At 41.2% G+C, this 20,032-nt stretch overlaps 1 protein-coding gene and 1 long non-coding RNA gene across 2 annotated transcripts; both read left to right on the top strand.

The window, feature by feature from the left end:
* The first annotated feature begins 1,236 nt into the window (after window positions 1–1,236).
* Window positions 1,237–3,753, top strand: LOC139798526 (pulmonary surfactant-associated protein A2-like). The gene is made up of 4 exons (XM_071749314.1): window positions 1,237–1,277; window positions 1,711–1,819; window positions 2,505–2,579; window positions 3,207–3,753. Exons 2-4 carry the CDS (start codon window positions 1,750–1,752, stop codon window positions 3,581–3,583), a joined length of 522 nt encoding a protein of 173 aa, XP_071605415.1. The 5' UTR covers window positions 1,237–1,277; window positions 1,711–1,749; the 3' UTR covers window positions 3,584–3,753.
* Window positions 3,754–7,230: 3,477 nt separating this feature from the next.
* LOC139798525 (uncharacterized) lies at window positions 7,231–15,405 on the top strand. The gene is made up of 2 exons (XR_011726846.1): window positions 7,231–7,815; window positions 14,853–15,405. It is a non-coding gene; the product is annotated as an uncharacterized lncRNA (long non-coding RNA).
* Window positions 15,406–20,032: the final 4,627 nt, after the last annotated feature.

Genomic DNA, 20,032 nt, shown 5'->3' with positions numbered 1-20,032 from the left:
AAGTCAAACACTTAAGAGGTAAGAAATAGGAAATTTAACAAGAAACTTGAAGCAGAGGTTACTCATGAAAATTTAAAACAGCCCTCTTCTGCCAAGGTACATACAACTGGGCACTGCTTATTTATTTTTCACAGTGTGAAAATACTGTGAAATTTTCCAGGGCACTCAAAATGCAATGCTGGAGGACTTAGGCTTCTGTGGGCACATCAGCATCACCACCAAAGGGCTCTTCATCAATTGTTGAGGTAAATACAAAGGTGCAGGGTACAAGTGCAGACTGCTTGTGGAAGTGAACAAGGCTTGCTTAGTTCCATCTTAGGCTAACATGGATATTGCTCAAGTTCCCTCAAAGGACCCATTCTCAACAACTGACTCAGCCTGACACCCTAAGGATGATGTGATTGCATCTTGTTTGCACTGGAACACAGCCTGAAACTCCTTTCCTAAATGTCTCCCTTGACAGAAGCAGCTAAGAGTACCTTAGAAGTGCATGGCAATGAATTTCCACCCCAGCAGTGCCCTACATCTCAAGTCCTTTGTCCTTACAGGCCAGGTTTAGAGCAGTTTTTTTCTCCACTGAAAGCTCACTGTTCTGTTGGATAAAACTTCCATAATCCTGTAAAACTGGCACTATTTATGACATATATAAGCTTCCCCTAGAGTATTCTGTAGGTTACCCTAAGTATGTGCTTCTATGGCTCTTATCTCTGCAGAGGTGCCATTTGTTTCCAGCTTTGCTGCTACAGCTATGAGATTTTGATTAGTTACAAAACATCAGGAATTGTCACTGCCAGGTCCTCAGTCTCTAGTGAAATGATGGTGGTGTTCCTGGTGTATACTGTATTGTTTTGACTTATCTTCAACTTACAATTTAACATTTACACAGCTGTTCTGTGGAAATATGAGGTATTTCAAATATGTATTGAGAAATGGCTTTGTTCTGCTCCAGGGCTCATGTGTTCTTTAAATGTGTGGAAGTGCTTCAACAAACCAAGAAAGTACCCTCAAGTATTTTCCTCACTTTTTAAGTATGTTTATCTCTTGAAGAAAACAACCCCCTTATCAACCAAGTTAAATTTTATGACATTTCTATTTGTATGCAAATTCATATCACATTACATGCTCTTTGTATTTTCTGTAGATAACAGGGTTAATCTCAAATTACAGCTCCTATAAATTAGATCATTTAATTAGTCTTTATTTCATGTTGGAGCTGCTAGGTAAGTTGAACAACATTTTTACAAAACTTTCTATTTTTTCAGAGGATACTGCCTCAGGTAAAGACATTTAAAAACTGATGCCACAATGGAAGAATAAACAATTGCTTTATTCTTAACCAACTGATCAAGACAGATTGTCCCAGTTAACCTGGCTTTCTCTTAGTAAAGCAGACATGGCTATTGCTCCCTTGTAAAATAAAGATTGAATCTCTAGCTTTTTGCAAGGAAAAAATGGTGTATTTCTGCTGTACACACACACAGAAAAGGCTTTGAAGGGGTTGGTGGTTGTTTCTTTTTTTCAACTCTGTAGCTTAAAAGCTTGAGTAACAGACTGAGACTCTTGGAAAAAATTAGAAATAACTCAACTTTGCAACTACATCAGTGGCATGCATGCCACTGAGGGCAAAGCTTAAGGTACATAAAACTTCACACCCAGACAACAAAATTCTGAATAAATATATTTATGTTTGTGTTTGCTTGCTTATTACAGGATTCTGGCTTGGAGAGGACAGCTGCTGGTTTTACAATAATGCAACCTGCACAGTTGTTCCACAAAATCCTAGGAGTGGCTTTTTTTGTGCTCCCATGGTGTGCTCAAGGTAAGCAGCAGAAACTCATGCACTGCCTGATTCTGGGCTCTTGCCTAAATATCAGATAGATTCAGGTTTTATACCAGGTGCACGCAGTGACCATCTCCATTTTTATCTAGATGTACTGCTGTGTTCCATTGGTGTGCTCTGTAAACTCAGTGCTATGCTGTATAATCTGATGTGGCTTCTGCTTAATAGAAAGAAAAGACCTTTATTAATTCTTTGTATTTATAATGTAGCTTAAATCTCTCCTGCTTAATGATGAAATGGTTAAGAAAGAAAACATCATTTCCGTAGACGCGTGTGAAGAAATTTGTTGCTAGGCGTTAGGTTTGAGCTTCAAGTGCTTTAACAGCCTGGAGGATTCTGTCAAAAAGCCCTAGACCCAGTTAAAAATCAACTAAACCTACTGTACAAGTGCCAATGTTTTTCCTGGACTGGCTCAGTCAGAGGGGGAACTCAATTTGCTAATTCAAGTTTCCCATAAACATCACTGCTCTGCAGGTGGTTTCTAGGAATATATTCCCTATCCTTACAAAGACCCATGTGTAAATATATCCCTAAGTTAAAACACAGCTGATTTAGTAGACTAAAACAGGTCAAAAAAATAACTTAAATATTATTAATTTCACAAGTGTTATCTTGAAAGCTAAGACCCAAATTGTAAGTGCATAAAAGCTCTTTCTCTCCACAGCTGTCCCACCACTGGATTATAATGAAATGGGAGATGTTGTTCAATTAGAACATCGGGTGTCCAAGCTTGAAGGAGGTAATTTATCTGCCTTTACTTCTGCTGTAGCTGAATTGTTGAGCATTAGCAAAATGAGCAACAAAATGGCTTCTTAGAGAAAAAAAAAAAAAAAAAAAAAAAAAAAAAAGAATTTTCTGCAGTTTTATTACATTCCATTTATATTTTGTTCCCTGGTAGACAGGACAAGGATATGAACATTTAAAAAACATAAACCAATCAGAACCAGATCATATCTGTGATCCTACCCATTCAAGGATTTGTATACTGCATACCCTTGTATGCTGCAAACAATCTCTGAGAGCTTATACAAAGTCCAGGGACTCAAAATAACATACTTTTCCCAAAATTAGAATTCCTTACTCCTTTCCCTCCTTCTTCAACCTCTGTCACATATCTCCTGTTTCGTTTTCTGCGTATTTGTGTTTCTTTCTTCCCCTCTATCTTTTTAGATCTCTTCTGGCTTTTGGGGGTTGTCTATTTTTTTTTTTTTTCCTTTTTTTAATCTTTGTTTTCAAGTTTTCATCTCCTTTACTGTGTTCGGGGTTAACTGTAAAGTTATGGAGGGAAACAGCAGGAACTACGATTGGCAGCAAAAAGACAACAAAACAATGCCTAAAAGCTTAAAGTTTTCACCTCATCTTGCAGTCCTCCACTTGGAAAAGATGATAACAACATCAGGAGACAAAGTATTTGCTGCCAATGGGGAAAAAGCTGATTTTGATACTGCAGTGAAAAAATGCAAAGAGGCTGGAGGTGCTATTGCCAGTCCAAGGAACCCCAAGGAGAACAATGCCATTCTCTACTTTGTGAAAAAGTTTAATACCTACGCCTACCTGGGGATGAAGGAATCTCTGATTCCAAGCAAGTTCCAGTTCCTGGATGGCACCCCACTGACATACACTAACTGGCATTCAAATGAACCTTCTGGCAAAGGAGAAGAGGCATGTGTGGAGATGTACACTGATGGTACCTGGAATGACAAAGTGTGCAGAAAGAGTCGCCTTGTTGTCTGCCAGTTTTAGTTGCTTCCCCTCACTTCTCTCTGGCAGACTTGCTGGAGCAGGCTTTCCTATCCCTTGCCTCTTCACTTGTAGCTTGAGCTCAGCTAATGCAGCATGGAAAAACCACGTTTCTCCAGCCTGATTTGTCTTTTAAACACCAGCCATAAAGAGAAAATTACTTCCAGCAAGAATGGTGGTCATTTTGTCTGTTCTGTTATTCACTGCCCACGGGTTCCTATTGCTCTGTTAACCTGCTGACTCACTGCAAAAGTAAAAAGCAGTTTTCTTGGGCACGTATCTAAAGTTACATGTGGCCACAAAATCTTCCAGCACCCCTAACTTGTGTGTGTTTTGATCCTTTCTATAGATTTCCCTTACCAAACCTACCCATACAGACACTCCTGCTGCCACTGATGTTGCTCAGCCTGTGTGTCTACTGCCATCCTCACCTCCAACCCCATCCCTTAGAGAAGAAATTAAGCAGTGCTGCTAAGGGTGACACTCAGCTATGAGTGCTCAGCTACCTTGTATTTCCTATGAGAAAGCTTTAGTCAACAGGTCTCTAACCCTCACAAGAAGTCACCTTGTCCTGAGCTGCTCCATCAGCTCTTAATCCCTTTCCTGCCTCAGTGGTAGCAGCACACGAAGCCAGAGGTCCCATGCCACATGGGATGAGCATGAAGAAAGCACACAGGAGCTGGCATGAGTTTCAGAGCCCTGGGGTTTGGTGAGATAGGAAAGCCATGACAAGGCCAATTTTTTTTCAAGCTAAATTGTAGAGAGATTCAGCTACAGCTGATTTGTGGGCACCGAAGGGCTGCTTGGCAAAACCTGATTGGAATTCCCATAGAGCTGAGCTTGGTGTTGATGCCTGTGTTTTTAAAGCAGCCTTTACTCTGCACTCACTGCAGAAGCTGCTCAGACCTTGCAAACTCCAGATGAAAATAAAGGATTAAGACAAAGCTTTGCTACTGGTATCCAGTCAGCTACTGGAGTTGAGTCATTCCGAAGGCCAAAGGCACAGTCGTGCATCATAACAAGCACATCCAGAGTTGTCTAGGATTTATTTCCTTTCCTCTGGGGCAGTTGATTTCAACATAGCTTAGGCAAGAGAGGCTCTGCATCAGCTCCAGAACATGGTTCAGAGGCTGTCTAGGGCATGCCTCCATGTACAGCAAGCCAAAGGCCTGGCTCTCAGTCAATCACAGACACACACAAACTTTGCTAGATCCAGCCTGGCCGTGGGGAGTTCAGCGAGGAAACCTTCAACTCCAGAACCATCCCTGCTCCTCTCTCCCTCTGAGTGTCAGGAGGGCAGAAGAGCTGCAGTGTGCAGGTACCTGGGGAGGGGAGGGAAGGAAAGCTGCTCCCAGCTGGGGGGAGTGCAGGGCCCAGCACAGGGGCTGCCTGGACCCTCACAGCTGAGCACATGGCTGGGATTTCAGAGCAGCAACTGGCCAAGCACAGCATTCCAGACCAGGCTAAAATTCACTTACTCAAATACATTCTCACCACCTGCTCTATGTCAAGGCATGGATCTTCCTGGCCTCTGTTCAGCCCTCTGCTTGATGTCATGGTCTCTGAATCATTCTTGCTGCTATTCTCTGCAAACTAACCAATTTATCTTACAGGTGTTTGCTTAGGATGATGAATGCAACAAGGTTAATGTCAAACCACCACACCTCTCCTCTGGAATAATTTGGTACCTGCAGGTGGTCTGCTTCACAGGTTAATTATTCACTTTAGCAATATTCACATCCTTCATCACAATAATGCATACTAAATGGGACACTATTTCCCTGTTCCAGGAACCAACCCATGCAGAGAGGAAAGCTGGGAGCTAAGTGCTTGGTTTATCCAATGCATCTAACTCAGCACATAAAGTCCACAAGCTGAGAACTAAAGCCCTCTTTCTGGACACCACAGCCAAAATATAAACTTCTGAACCCCCTATCAGGTAAGGTCTAGGTAGACTCACTGATGTTGCTATGTTAACCCAGCTGAAAGAGGTATGTAGAGAGGAAATGAGGAGTTAGGAGTCCACAGGCACTGTTCCACTTTCAGGCTCTATTTTTACGTGCATGTTTTGCAGCTCATCAGTATCTTCTTGCACCCATCAGCTCACCCACCCACTCACCCAGTCTGCAGCCTTGCATGACTCCTGTTGTGAAACTACTCTGCAACCAGGAAACAGGAACACAGGCATCACCTTGCACAGTAGTTTTCCACTCGTCATATTCCAATAAAGATTAGGAAATTTACTTAAACATCAGCCTGAGAATGAGGTTGGACCCCTCTCAAAACATTTCAAGCCACATTTTTGTATATCCAGGGGGTTACAGAGTCATCTCAAAATTACATTTAATTGCAAGTATGTGAAAGAAAGTGGCTGCCTGTGATGTCAGTCTGAAGAATGTGTGCAGAAGTGTTCCCCCATCACCCTGATTTGGGCATCTTCCCCTGTAGCCTCCCAGGGAAGACTGCCAAGGACTGAATGTGTTACTCCACAGCTGCAAGATGCTAGCCCTGTTCAGACCTTCTAGCTACCTGTGGTACTAGTACCTAAAACTCCAGACAAGGGAAATATTTCTCACTCTGCCTGGAGCTGGTCCCTTCAGCAACCCTGCTGACACAGCAGGTAGGTCCAGAACTAGTGGAGCAGATGGGTTTGGCATTTGGGACCTAATTTATTTTGTAAATCTGAGGGCAGCACAGCATCCTCTGATTTGCAGGAAGACTCCGAGGCTGGCAGCTCTTTACTGCAGAGTTATTTTCTGAAGTATTTCTGAACTTATTTAAAAAGCCGAATCCACTCTATCTTAACCTTAAAAACTATCTGTGCCTTATAAGACTGCCACCATTTGCTGCTATTTACCCCTGCTTGTGCATTTACTGGACCACCCAGCTTGCTGACAAACCAAACTGTGTCATGAGGTTCAATTTTCAACCAATACAAAGGTAAGAGCAATGCCACCACTGCCAGGATGAAAATATTATTAATCTTACGAGTTTTTTAAAGTCAGATAAGCAGATTTCTTGGAAAGAATCTTTAAAAGAAATTGGTTTGGGCAAGATCAATGAAATATTAGTGTCAGATATTTAGAGATGCATTTCAAATTGGGGGGAAGGGTTCCTGAATCTGCCTTGTACAGTTGAAAACTTTTTTTCCCCAAAAAACAAGTGTTCAGAAAATTTTTAATTCTGTAAAAATATACGTCATGTGAAAAAATATTCCAAGCAGGTTTTTTCTGTAAAAATACTCTGGTTTGTTGCCACTTAAGCCACCTTGAGGTCTACAGGGACACACTTGAAGTCTGAACTTTGGTTTCAGTGGGTGTAAACACACATCCCTTTGGACATAGCCATTCCCAGACAGAGTTGCACTGACTTCAGTGTCACCACTTACAGGTTTTCAAACCAGGCTGCAGTTTGGTGTTCACATCTTCCCTTGTGATGAGTGCCAGATGCTGTACTGTGTACAGGTAAGAGGGCCAGATCCTACAGGCCACGTAATGCCACCTGCACAACAGCCAGAGATGGCTTAGTAAAGCCTCTGAAAATGTTTCTGTGTGCTTTTTCACTCCATAAAATAGATACTGACTGTAGCCATGATTTTTTAAATATTTGAATACAGCCAGGCTTGTATCTAGTGCCTTGTTGAATATACATAGTCAGAAGAGAGCTGGAAGTACAAACCTTTTAGGTCTGCTATAGCATTAGGGGTATTACCCCTCATGCTCTGAAGGATGCATGTGCTACTCATTAAATAACTCAGATTCTGACTGGTTATTATTATCAGATCATTCACTTCTGAGTAAATAAGATGATATAGAAGAAAAGGTCAAGTGGTTTCCTGAAAAAAAAAAAAAAAACACATCATTTTTCATGACAAGTGACTGTCTCCTAAAGCAGCTGATGCATGTGGGAACAGCCAGCTATTGTTTCACTGATCCTGAGCAAACTGTGATCAACATACAACAGCTTTACCTTTCTTTGAAAGGATTGTGCCACTTTAAGAACACCAGGTGGGAGGTGATAGAGGCACCACTGTACAAACAAGTACCTGTGCATGCTGCTCACCTGAGCCCCAGAGAGCTGAGGGAACACAGCCCCTGCCCTCCCTGGTTCCTCTGGCAGGTTGAACACCACCTCCTCTAACGCACACTCATTGCCTGACAACAGAGGGAAGACACCTAAAGTGGCTCAATTTTTTATCTGCAAGACTTACAAGACACCCTGAGGACAGTGAAAAGGTAAGAGTGGGCAAAAAAAAGAGCTGAGTGGCTGCAGGACCATTGCAGCTTTAGATAAAGCCAGGACATGTTTCAAGCAGTCAAGTGGACAAAGATGCAATCAACTCAAATTCAACTACTTGCTGGCCTTTCTGCAAAAATAAGGGTTAGATAAATGATTTCTAATTTGGTTACAAGGTTGCCAACAGGAAGGGGATGAAGAGGAAAATATAGAGTTGTTATTCATGTAATTTAAGTTCACTAATATCAAAATAGTCTGCTTAATGGTTATGGGGTTATGTCTGTAAGTGCACTGCATAACGCAAACCTTATTTTTCTCTCAAAGTTAGCAGACCATCAGCTGGTACAGATTTATGCAAAAGTGCTTAAGTATGCCAGAAGAAGTAAATTATTTGACTTAGAGGTGTATATAACCCCCAGTGCAATATACTTGTGAGTCAGAAAACTAATAGATATATGCTGGGAACTCCAAGATAACAAAGCTACATTATTAGATGAAATTAAAAAAGCAGAATTTACATGTCCAGAAAGAGATACTTTAAAGAGCAGTAGAGGAATACTCCTGCTGCACTTTATCTTTCATTGTTGTCACCTGCTTGCTTTGGGAATGAGGTGAAACATATTTTAACTAAAGCCATGATCAGCATAATCCCAGCATTATTATATATGTATGGAGTACTTTTGCATTATTATATATGCCCTGTCTTAATTATACCTTTCTTTTAAGATCTTCTCCCAGATTTTACACATCTGATTTCAGCACCCAAACTTCATATTGTTCTTAAAAATTTTTAAGGTAAATTTGCACACTGTAGTGACTTTACTCACAGAAAGTTAAATACACGTAAGCTTTACTTACTGATAAACTGACACAGCAAGTTCTATAAAGCCTGAAATAAGTTAAACTAATCTGCAAATATTTCTAATTAGCACTTTGCTTAGTTGTTACCTGCAGAGGAGACACTGAGTCATAATAGAAGTAAATTCAGTTATTTTAAAAATACTTAATGAATTTGAGCATTTTCATCACACCCTTGGTGTGAAAGGTTTGGTCCTCTAGGGATGAAAGCAATATTATAATACCTGAGATTTTACATAGATAAAATATAGCCTTTTCTATAAGGTACTAAACTCATTAATTTGATTTCTAGCTTAACAGGAGATTTAAGTAACAGTTTGAACTTCAAGTAGTAGTTCTCTTTATCATCACCCTTATTTTGAGTCAATTACTGTGTGAGAACTCCACATCTCAGAACTTGCCAGCTCCCTACCATTTAATACCTCTGCTTATAACATAGTCACAGAAGTGGCACAGGAATTCACTCTTCTGCAGCTGCACACAATTACAAGGCCCACTATGGGTCTTCAGTAGTGATGACTTCAGAAAACTAGTCCAGACATGTGTAACTATCTTAAAACATCAATAGGAAGCTGGCAGTTATCTTACAGAAGAAGTACACAGCAACACTTGGTTTTCCCCACTTGAAGGCTAAAGATTTAAATCTGAATGGAACAGGAAGCAGAGCAAATTCATTGCTGTTGCTGCTTTAGTGGTTTGTTTTTTTTCTTATTCTTCCACTAAATCAAGTACATGCATGGGAGGTGTTCACAAAACTGCAGAAAGTGTTCTGTAGCTCCAGTTGTACTAAAGCAACCAAGAGTAAATATCATATAAGATAACACCTCCCCACATTAGGAGCTATAAACTCCTTTTGTATAAGAAAGCAGAAATTCCATATCACAGATCTGGTTTCATCTGATATACTCAGTGAGCATATTTTTGTGGAATAGCTGACCTGCTAAAATATCAAAAATAATTGCATAGAGATAACTAAAATTCAGCCTTTATTTCAGATACAGGTTTTCATCATGTACCACTGATGGTGGGTTTTTCATTCAGTCTGAATGTATTAAACTCATCTCCACCTTGCAAATTAGGGATTGAGCACTGTCACTTGATGACACAAAGATAAATCTGTGAGCAAGGTATTTCCAAAAGTGCTAATACAGCTACATTATGTAGAAGTTGTTTTGTACAGTCTGTTTCAGTAATAATGAAAATGCAAGGACCCTGCCTTGGGGGATGGAGAAAGAAAAGGGAAGGGTTGGACTCTTAAATGTTTCTGAACACTACAATGAAAGTCCAAGAGCTCTTGTAGAAAACTCATTGTGGCTGATTAGTCTGTCTGAAAGCCATTATTATTTTCTTTGCTGTAGGACCAGGTTTTTTCCTTCCCTTCCCTCCTTCCCCCAACATGGAATGTGGAAGAGGCAAACAAATTGTGATGACAAGCAACACAATAAACACCCTGCTCCACAATAGTGCCCTGCTCCTGCAGGGACAGCACTGAAACCAAAACTCCCAACCCATATTTCCAGCCAGGTCTTTGAAAATGATATTGCTGAGATCCATGTGCCTGCATTTGTCAGGATTTCCTTGGCTCCAAGAACACCTGAGGTAGAACATCTCACTGGCGCCAGGAGTTTCAAGGAACACTAGGAACAAAAAATCTGAGAGCAGGCCACCCAGCACAAAGTTAAACACTGAATTCACCTGTTTGAACATCAGTCAAGGGTTTTATTTCCTTGATGTCCTTCCATAAATATTCAGACATGCAAACATAAGCAACTGTCAGCCTGAGGCATGTTTATGGTTGCATTACAAATATTTAGCAGCAAGGCTTTTACTCAGTGAGAGGAGCACAGGGTAGTTCAGCAGTGGGGAATTTGTTCTGTGGCAAGAACCAAGGTTCTCACTTGCCTGAAGTCAACAACTCCAGAACTCATTTAAGAGTCACAGCATTTTAATATTGATGTAAACCTGAAACACTGTTTTAGGGAAGATGAAAGAATTGCAGCTTTCCTGTTGGAACCCATGATGGGGAAAGACAGTTTTTGCCCATATTTCTTGTTTGACTCCAACAGAGTATTTTGCTCTCAGGTGCTTTCTGATTGACATTAAGTGTTGTAGTTACTAGTCAGAATATCCTGATAGAAAAAAACCTCAAATTGAAATGAAACAGGCTTATCAGATTTTGATGCATTCTACCTTTTAGTGTCTGCACTTAATTTACAAGACTCACAAATATTTTTTTTAACTTGTTTTTCTGTTCCCAGAAGTTAGCCAGAAGGACTAGATTTACAACCTTTCCAAGTAGAGAGAAAAAAATTAGCACAATGGTAAATTATTTCAGTTTGGAGGAAGACATATGAATAGGTTCAGACAGTTCAGACCCAGACCATCTTCCTGTCCTACACATAAGAATCAGAAAATCAACTGAGCAAGTAACAGCCTGGGAGGCCACCACCCCCCACAAACATCTTGTTTGGGTATCTTCTCATGTTAAAGTCACCCCATAAGCTTCTTATGGGGGCTGTCTTGAAGCTTTACACTACATAATGCAAATCAGAAGAATAATTTTTTGCATACCAGTAATTATGCATTCAGAATTTGGCCTCATCACGCAAAGCAGAGCTTCCCCAACACCACCCAGTTGTAACGAGAGATAAATACATCTGCATTTTTAAGGTTTTCCCTGCTGTTACTTCCCTAAAACCGAAAGATATTAATGAGTAACTTGGAGAAAAAATATACAAGATTAGTGGGGGGAAAAAAATACTTTTTAAATAGGTTCATTACAGCTGAATCATAAGTTTACATTCAGTACTGCAATGCCTGCAGCAGGCAGCACAGGAACTCCTAAAGAGCTTTGGCTGCTGGGGAAAGACTGGGCAGGTTCCTTGCAGGGCAGAAGCCACAAGGCAGCTGTCTCAGCTGCACCCTGCCCATCCACTTCACTAGAAGAGAAAACCCATGCCAAAAAGTAAATCAGCTGTCTGTCTATATGTGGGTTGTTCTGGGGTTTTTTTGCTTTTTCCTAATAATCAGAAGTTAAGATTTAAAAAAACTAGCCAACAATATTTTCTGTTTTTTTTAAAGAGCTGGCAAACAGATCAGCTAAATATACTGTAGTGCAAATCTTCTGTTTCCTGCTTACATGGCCCTCTGCAACAGTTGTGTGCCATGATCTTAAAGATATTAAAATTTATAAATGGATCTGTGACGAGATAAGAGGAACAGTGAAGCAACCCACAGCCCATATTTTTCAAAGGCCTTTTTTAGACAGACATATGCAGTTAATGAAGCACAACAGCTTCATTTCCAGAGTTATGCAAGGTTATAATTGTTTCCTGTGGAAGGCTGTAAGGATAGAATTGTGATTTTTCTAGGTGCATTCTGCCTGCTATACTGAGATGACCCCTTGTTTAGCATTCAAAAAAGTCTTCCATAAAATACAACTCAGAAAAAACCAAACAAAACAACCAACTCATTTAGCTTTGGGAAAATCTTAAATGAAATATTGCAAAAGCAAAGTACAACCAGAAATTACACTTATAATAGGCCTCTTTTCCCCCTGCCCTTCTCCCCAAATACCTTCATTATTGTATGCTTTTGTAAAGTAATATATTGCCTTCAGCTCCAATTGTTGCAGAGACAACAATTCTTCTACCCAGATTTTAAATTAAGAGGATAGATCTAGAGCATTCTTCACTGCAAAATACTGCTGTTCAGAGACCAATTTGATATGCTCACACAGAGGGTTTCAGTTGAGATAAAGAACTTGCAAAGTTTCAGTGACAATGTGTATTTATTCTAGAAGAAATACCATTGCTTTTGTATTTCTAGAGCTGTGTTTTGTTTAACCACTATTTTTATTTATTTTTGCCCTTCTCCAATCAAATACTGCCAATGTGGGAAACACTTCTTTAACTGAGCACTCCCAGAGCTTTTCCAGATGTGCTGAATGCAAGAGGCAGAGCTTAGAAGGGTCTGAGCCATGTCCTTGGGCACAGCACCTCAGTGTAGCAGACTCACTTTTCAGGGCACCTAACTTGATTAGGAATGGATTCTGCTGTCATGAGTGTAGCTTATTTGCAGAGGTTTCACTGGTCTGACCTTCCTTATCAGCCAGGATTTAAGGAAAGGGGCAATGATCTGCTTTCCTCCTCACCAGATCAGGCTGCCAGAGGAGCAGTGGGTGCTCTCATTGGATTTTTTCCCCTTAGCCAGGTGCTAAGTAAGAGATCAGGAGAGCAGAAAATAGGGACAGGGAATTCCCCATGCAATCAATTGCTGAATGACTGCTTGTCCAAATGGGAACTACAGCAAACTGAAAAAAGGGAATGAGGAAGAGGATGAAATAAACAAGAACTGAAATTAAAGCTGGAGAAGGAAGCAAAAGCAGGAGCAGCAAGAGAAAGAAAACTGAATTAGAGGACAAGATGCCCACCTCTGCTATTCCCAGCACAAGGGAGGTCCCTGAGCAGCCCTTCTCCCACAGCTGCCTCACATTTACCTTCATCCACCAACAAAGAAGAAAGAAGGAGGAAAATCAGGAGTGCCACAAGAAAGTTCAGAACATCACACAGCCCCCATCAATCAGAGCTACAGGTCAGAGCAGGTGAAAGCCAAGCAGAATCAAGCATCCATTTTGTAGCTTGGCATGGTCAGCTACAGGGAACAAACCTGGTAGACAACATTCCAGCCATAGTTACCAGTCCTGCCCTGTTTCAGGTATGTGACTCAGGGAGGCAGCAGCCCTAAGTTAGAGATGCTTCACCCTCCATACTTTTCTCTAGTTCCCAAGACTTGACTTTAACCTGATCTGTAGAACTCAACACAGCTTTTCAAGAGCTGAGGCTTCTGGAAAGATCCCTGCGCTCCTGTAAGGCAGACACAGACCCTGGCTGGGCTCTCTAGCCAAGGCTGGAGAGAAAACTCGTTTTTCACTGTCAAAGTCTGCATCCCTTGCTCAAAAAATGCTGAATCAGCACCACAATAGTAAGAGGACAAGGTAAAGGCACAAGAAAAGTTTAAACTGAGTAGAAGAGCCCAATTCATTCAGCAGTCAAGAGAAACTCCAGTACCTGGAGTTTGCCGGGCAGACACCTGGGCCTTCATCTTGGGGGAGCACCACCTAAACCCAGGCATCTGCTACTCCTCACAGGCCACAGCAAAAAACTCAGAGCTGAGAGCAATTTTAACAGTGCTAAGCCACAAAAAACCCATCAGCAACTCACTAGCTTCCCATGTACACTCATATTTTTCTACTCTTTTCAAATAAGCATATTCTAGCAGCCCCGTTTCAGTCTTCTCCTTCTTGTAAGGGTCAGGAATTTAGTGACAGAAACCCATTATCCCCCTGCCTCTGAAAAACAACAGACTGACCTGAGATCTCTGGTGAAATGGAGGTCAAAGTCCTCAGAAACCCCTCCTGAATCCAAGGGACATAGAAGGAGAGAGGTTGTGAGGAAAAAATCCTCCTGGGCCTCTGGCCACCACCTTTTATACACCCACCCACCTCGTGGCTTCCTTATGGCTTTCAGGTGTGTGGCTCTGGTGCTGAAGGACCCACACTGAGGCCTTGATTCACCAGGACACAGCTGGGAACAATCCCAGCAGGATTTAACTCCTTCCTAACTGCTCTGCTCTTTCTGTTTTGGAAAACTTGAAAAGACTTGAAAATTACTAACTCTGCATCTCTTCTGCACCTACACCCCAGTCCCTGGCTGCTAAAACCTCTCTGCAAACAAGCTCATACTTGCTTTATTAAACCATTTCAAATAAAAATCGGATTTAAACAGATATACCATTTTCACTAAACATTTTATTCACCTGTAGGCATTCTCAGACCACATAAGTTCTTTATGAAGTGTTCACTGAAGCTCTCTCTCAAGCAAAAATAATAGGGAAAAAAAAAGAGATATAAAGAACACATTCTGATGGCAGATAACTTACATTTTGCCCTTGTTCTCATTAATACTTCACAGAGACTCTCAAGGGGACAGAGAGAGAAAGAACAGGAGCTCTTCTGGGGCCTGCAGCCAGAGAAAATGGGTTTGTTCTTCAGGATATGAAAGTGAAAAGCAAAGGGCTGATAGCCCTATGCTGGGTTTTAAAAAACCCAAACATATCTCTACAGTCCCGATGCCTATTTTCAAGATAGTAATGCAGTGGGGTTTTTTTGGCTTTACAGCTTCAGACTCTTGACATGGAGGAAATCCTGGTGGAAACGATCCTGGCCCCCTGGGAAATTCTGCTGGTCATTTTTGCTACAGTGCTGGTCATGAGTTTCCTGATGTTTCTGCCTCCTGCTGCTGTGGTCATCTGGAGAATGAAGCGTGCACCGGAGATCTCGCTGCACGGCTCTGTGTGAGCCAGCCCTGCTACCAGCTGGGACCCCACCAGCCCCTTTGGGTGCAGGTCAGGATGACAGTAGCTCTCAGGATGACAATAGGTCTCAGGATGAAAATATCTCTCAGGATATTACTGCTTAGGATCCAGCCAAAAGCAATGGGTTTTCAGGTCCTGTGAAAGGAGGCTGCGTAGAATTTTGTCTTCATGTATGACGCTTCTCAGCATTTTGACTTCTGTTTTTTGGCTTTGTTTGTAATTCCTTTTGTTGTAATTACTTTTACTTGTAATTACTTGTAATTACTTCTGTTGTAATTACTTTTGTTCCTAGACTGACTTTTTTTTGTGCATTATAATGGAATGAGGAGAAGACTGGAAGAGAAGCGAGCGTAATACAGCATTGTATTCTCTTAGCTAACAAACTGCAGTGTTTTGAGTTCGCACCTTGTGCAAAACACAGCACCTTGAACAGCTGTATTTTAAGCCTGCTTTAACACAGACCACCTCCTCAAGCAGGCACATGAATAAAGAATAATATCCCTACAGTAACTGTTGTGCCTTGCATTGCTTTTATGGTCACAGGAGCAAGAACAGTGATTGACTGGTAACTGTAAAAACAACTGAAATTATGGCCCTTTTTTCAGTAAAGATGCTCCCTGACAGATGATAATTTCTGATGATACTCATTGTGTTTGACTAGTGGCTGCATTGCATGGCTGTGATTCCAATTGAATTCCCTTTAGACAAATTTAAACCATAAAAGTGACCATTTTTTTAAACACATCTGCCATAAGATGTGTGATTAGGTTTAGCCTATATATCTGTACCCAAGAGCTGAAGTCCAATGATGACCTCTAGTTTTTTTACCTAAATGAAAGATGTAGCTATGATTTCAGTGCTCTGCTTCTCTTGTCAAAGTACCCACATCAAATTGCAGATAGCTGATGGTCTGTGGAACAAGCATTTTTTTGCTAGTAACCACAGATGATACAATCACCCTCCTTGTCACGGTTGGAGCCATCGATGCCTTGCTCACCAAGCTCTTTGAGGAAGATGTTTGGCTGCTCTCTGAGTTTCAGAGAAGGTTGATGTGTGCAGACACACAGTTGGTGGGGAAATAGGCAGATTTAGCTCCACTGATAGCCATCTCAGAGGTTGGAAAGATCAAAGATGACAACAACAAAAAAAGCAGCTGAATTATTTAGCTTAGATCTGTCTCGATTTTAGACATGCACAGGCATTCCCATTTTTCCAGATTAAAGAGTGCAACTTGGAATAAAAGTGCTTAGATTACTTTTGTTAAGCCTTGGGAAACAATTGCACTAGCAACAATGCACTGTCAACAGTAAAATATTTTCCATTAGCCATCGGGGAGATAAGATAGATAAACTGGTCTTTTTGTGTGTATATATATATACATATATATATACAGAGTTATTTTTAAATTCAGGCAATAACAACAGAGACAGCCTGTCCAGTCACAGATTGCTCACTGGTTGCAATGGGAAGAGTCAAAACCCTTTGCACATGAAAAAAATCACACAGCCCTTGTGCAACATAGGAGTTTTGTTAAGATAATACCTGTTTACTGCTTAAAAGAAAAAAAAAAAATGCATTTTCCCACAAAATGGCATACATGCCGTATTTGCTATCCCAAGCTGAAACAGTGATGCTCACCAGTCCAGGCCTTTGGGCTGGGAAGGGTAAAGTTGTCATGATTTCTCCTTTAGCAGTTTGCCAGCCCAGCACTGGCTCTCCCAATGTCACACATGCCAAGAAAAGAGAAACTTTTCTTTCCTTCTCTTTTTTTTAAACAAAAACCAGACCAAGCCTCCTGCCCCTGGGTCTGGATGTGTTTGAGAAATACTCACGGTTGCAAACAGAGAGTGTGTTTCCCCCAGTATCCTGTGTTGTCCAGGAAAAGCCAGTGGCATTGTCACATACTTCATACAGCCTATTTCCTCTGAGGAGCTGAAATTTATAACCCCTGGGAGACAAAGTTGGGTAAAAACACCAAACAAACAATGTCTTAGGCTATATCATGGTCACATTCAGCCTCTGAAGCTCAGTACAAACATCACAACCTCTCCCTACCCTAAGGAAAGAAAAAGTATTAAAAAGGAAAATTATGCATAAATGCTTGTAAATTAATTGATAGATTGAGCACTAGAACAGCAGTAAATAATAAACATTATCGTGTTGCACATGGGTTTGCAGTACTGAGCATTGTCAATGGTGACACCAGCCAACCATTTCTAGGGGCAGCTGCTTGCAAACTTTGGATGAGTTAAAAAAAAAAAAAAAAAAAAATTTAAATAATTACTTGTTATACTCAAGAACGGCAACATCTTACCCATAAAAAGCACTGCTAAACTTAGAAGAAGCAGTGTTTTCCAGAGTGGGGAGGAGTTGAATAGCATTTTGTTTCTGCAGGAGATCAGATTACTTGTTGCTTGTGGATCCTCAGAGCCGAGGCACTGGCATCAGGCACAAAGCTGCACATCTGTGATGGGTTTGTGCCATGTGCCTGTGATAAGGCATCAGCATTAGCTGGGGGGATGCACATATTGCCCAACATGCTGGGAAGCCAGAGGGGAGCTCACCAGCACAGCTTAGGATGGGCAAAGGGAGGGTTCTTATTTCCACACCAAGGCAGTGTGGCTTCCCTGCTGCTGCTGCCAACCCCACTGGGAAATTTTCAGATCAGCTGGTTTACTGTCAACATGTTTAGTGTATACACACTCTCTCCCTCTACACCTCCGTTTCTCTGCAGTTGTTTGCCTTGGTCAAACATGCACACACACACACACACACACACACACACATATGTATATATCTATGCTCAGAGAAGGCCTAAGTACATCATACTTACATACTTTTTCCAAGGGAAAGCTCAGCACAGGTGATGGCCCAGCCAGAGTTTAGCTGCTCACTAAGGAAGGCAAGTTATGGGTTCCAGTTTCCAGACTCTGGGTCATTAAATACAGGTTAAACAAAGCAGCAAGAGCAGCAAGGGGGAGAAAAAGTCCTGAGACCATGAACCTACTTTCTGTGCGTATGTTATCTCACCAACCACATACCCGCTCTCTGTGTGTACATTATATCAGAAGCTATTTTTATTTCTACTTGTAGTTTGTGTTTTGTTTTTTGTTAATGGGGCCAGGAACCTCATATGCTTATATAGTGAACCAAATTGCCACAAAAGTTCAATCATTTCTACCCCATCCATTTACTCTGCTCACATATTAGGGGTGTGACTGACTGACCCAACCTGTAAACTGCAGGTTCAGAGTTTTCAGAGCTTTCACCCAAGAGCCCATCATGCTTATGCTGCTGCCAAGCCCCCACACTGACCTTGCCTGCCCACCAAGCCAGCCAGACATACACATATTCCTTCTCCAACAACTTCTGTCATGGTTTGTTGTCACCATCAGAGAAGAACTGTTCATTTTGCCTGCAGATGTTTGGCTTTGCTGAGTCAGGGACCCTCTACTTTCATGGTGACTTTACGCAACCCATTTATTTTTACAGCACTTTTTGAGGTTTCTTTTTATTTATTTTTTCAGCCATTTGCTTCTGCTAGTCATGGTATAACACATCCTGCCCAGAAGCAGCAAAGCCAACGGTGAGGCCTCCATTGCACTAACAAAGCTGTGCTGCCTCAGGGACTGCTGGATAACCAGGTATGTGCAGGACTCTAACACTGCCACACAACAGTTCTGTGGCACCATGAACAGCAACTTCCTGATTATTAGGAAAATGCCTTTGTATACATTGCTGATAGGGAAAAGTTCAATAGCAAAACACATCTTTAATAATGAAGGTCGAGATTTATATTTCTAGGCAGGTCCTGGCTCCAAACACTTTACATTTTTGAGGCTGACACACAAAACATCTTCCTTACAAGATGAGCAATGTGCTTGGAAATTTTTGCCAATACATTCTTTAAGGTGCAGTTTAATTTTAAGATACTTGCCTGCCAAAAATTATCCGGGTTGGACACAACAAAGGCTCTCTAAGTCCTCGTGACATCAGGAGCTAAACATAAACCTACCTGTTTGTCTCAGTTTACACAGTATATATAGCACATCAGCATAATTAATAAAGTGGATAAACTTCTGGCTTGAACAGATTAAAGTTGTGTTTGTGACATATTTGAAGGGAATGAGTGGTGAACCTATTGCTCATCACAGCCAGACACTCTCTTTCCACCTCAGCAGCTGTTTGGGAGACACTACAAAGGAACCCAGGAGAGAGAAACATGGCTTTGCAGCATTTCTCCAGTGCAGAAGATCTAATAGGATGCTGCTTAACCCCTAAAGCTGAGATCAAGGGACTCTTGGGAACCATACATCAGTAACCCTTGCATTGCAACATAAATTTCATGCTGACTCTTGACCAAAAGCAAAAAAAAAAATAAAAATAAATAAATAAAAAAAAATTATCACAGAGGATAAATGCGGTCTCACACCCTCCTAATTTAAACAAACCTGGCATCAATCCACAGTTCTTGGCAAAAAGTAGTTTGCCACTTTATAGGGCAGTATAGCACATGAGCAGAGAACTTTGTCAGTCCAGATCATGGCCAGGGCACCATGCCCAGCAGCATCCTTGCTCTGGCAGAAGGAGAGGATGTGACAGGTACCGGTACCCAGCCCGGGCAGCTGAGTCCTGGTACCAACACGGACCCGCTTCTGATCAGAGAGGGACACAGCCATCTAGTGGCTGGTTCTTTAGTGACAAACTTCTGTCCAGGGTGGTGGTAAAAATATTAACCTTATGCTATGTATAATTATTCATGTGTTGCATTTATTTCAATGCACTTAATTTCATTCCAAATTTACCAAACCTAATAAGCCAACCATTTGGGAGCAAAAGTTATGAGACAATGCTGCATAGCATGAACCTCAGGGTTAAGAATTAAATTCTAATTTAATAAAAATTAAAATCTAAGATTTTTTTCACTAATTCTCTATTAATCACAGGGACTAAACAGTGATCACAAACATAGTGAAAGATAAA

The sequence above is a fragment of the Heliangelus exortis genome, chromosome 7 (assembly GCF_036169615.1).
Source record: "Heliangelus exortis chromosome 7, bHelExo1.hap1, whole genome shotgun sequence".
Classification (NCBI taxonomy): domain Eukaryota; kingdom Metazoa; phylum Chordata; class Aves; order Apodiformes; family Trochilidae; genus Heliangelus; species Heliangelus exortis.
Note: the sequence above shows the minus strand (reverse complement) of the source record. Positions and strands in the feature narration are given on the sequence as shown.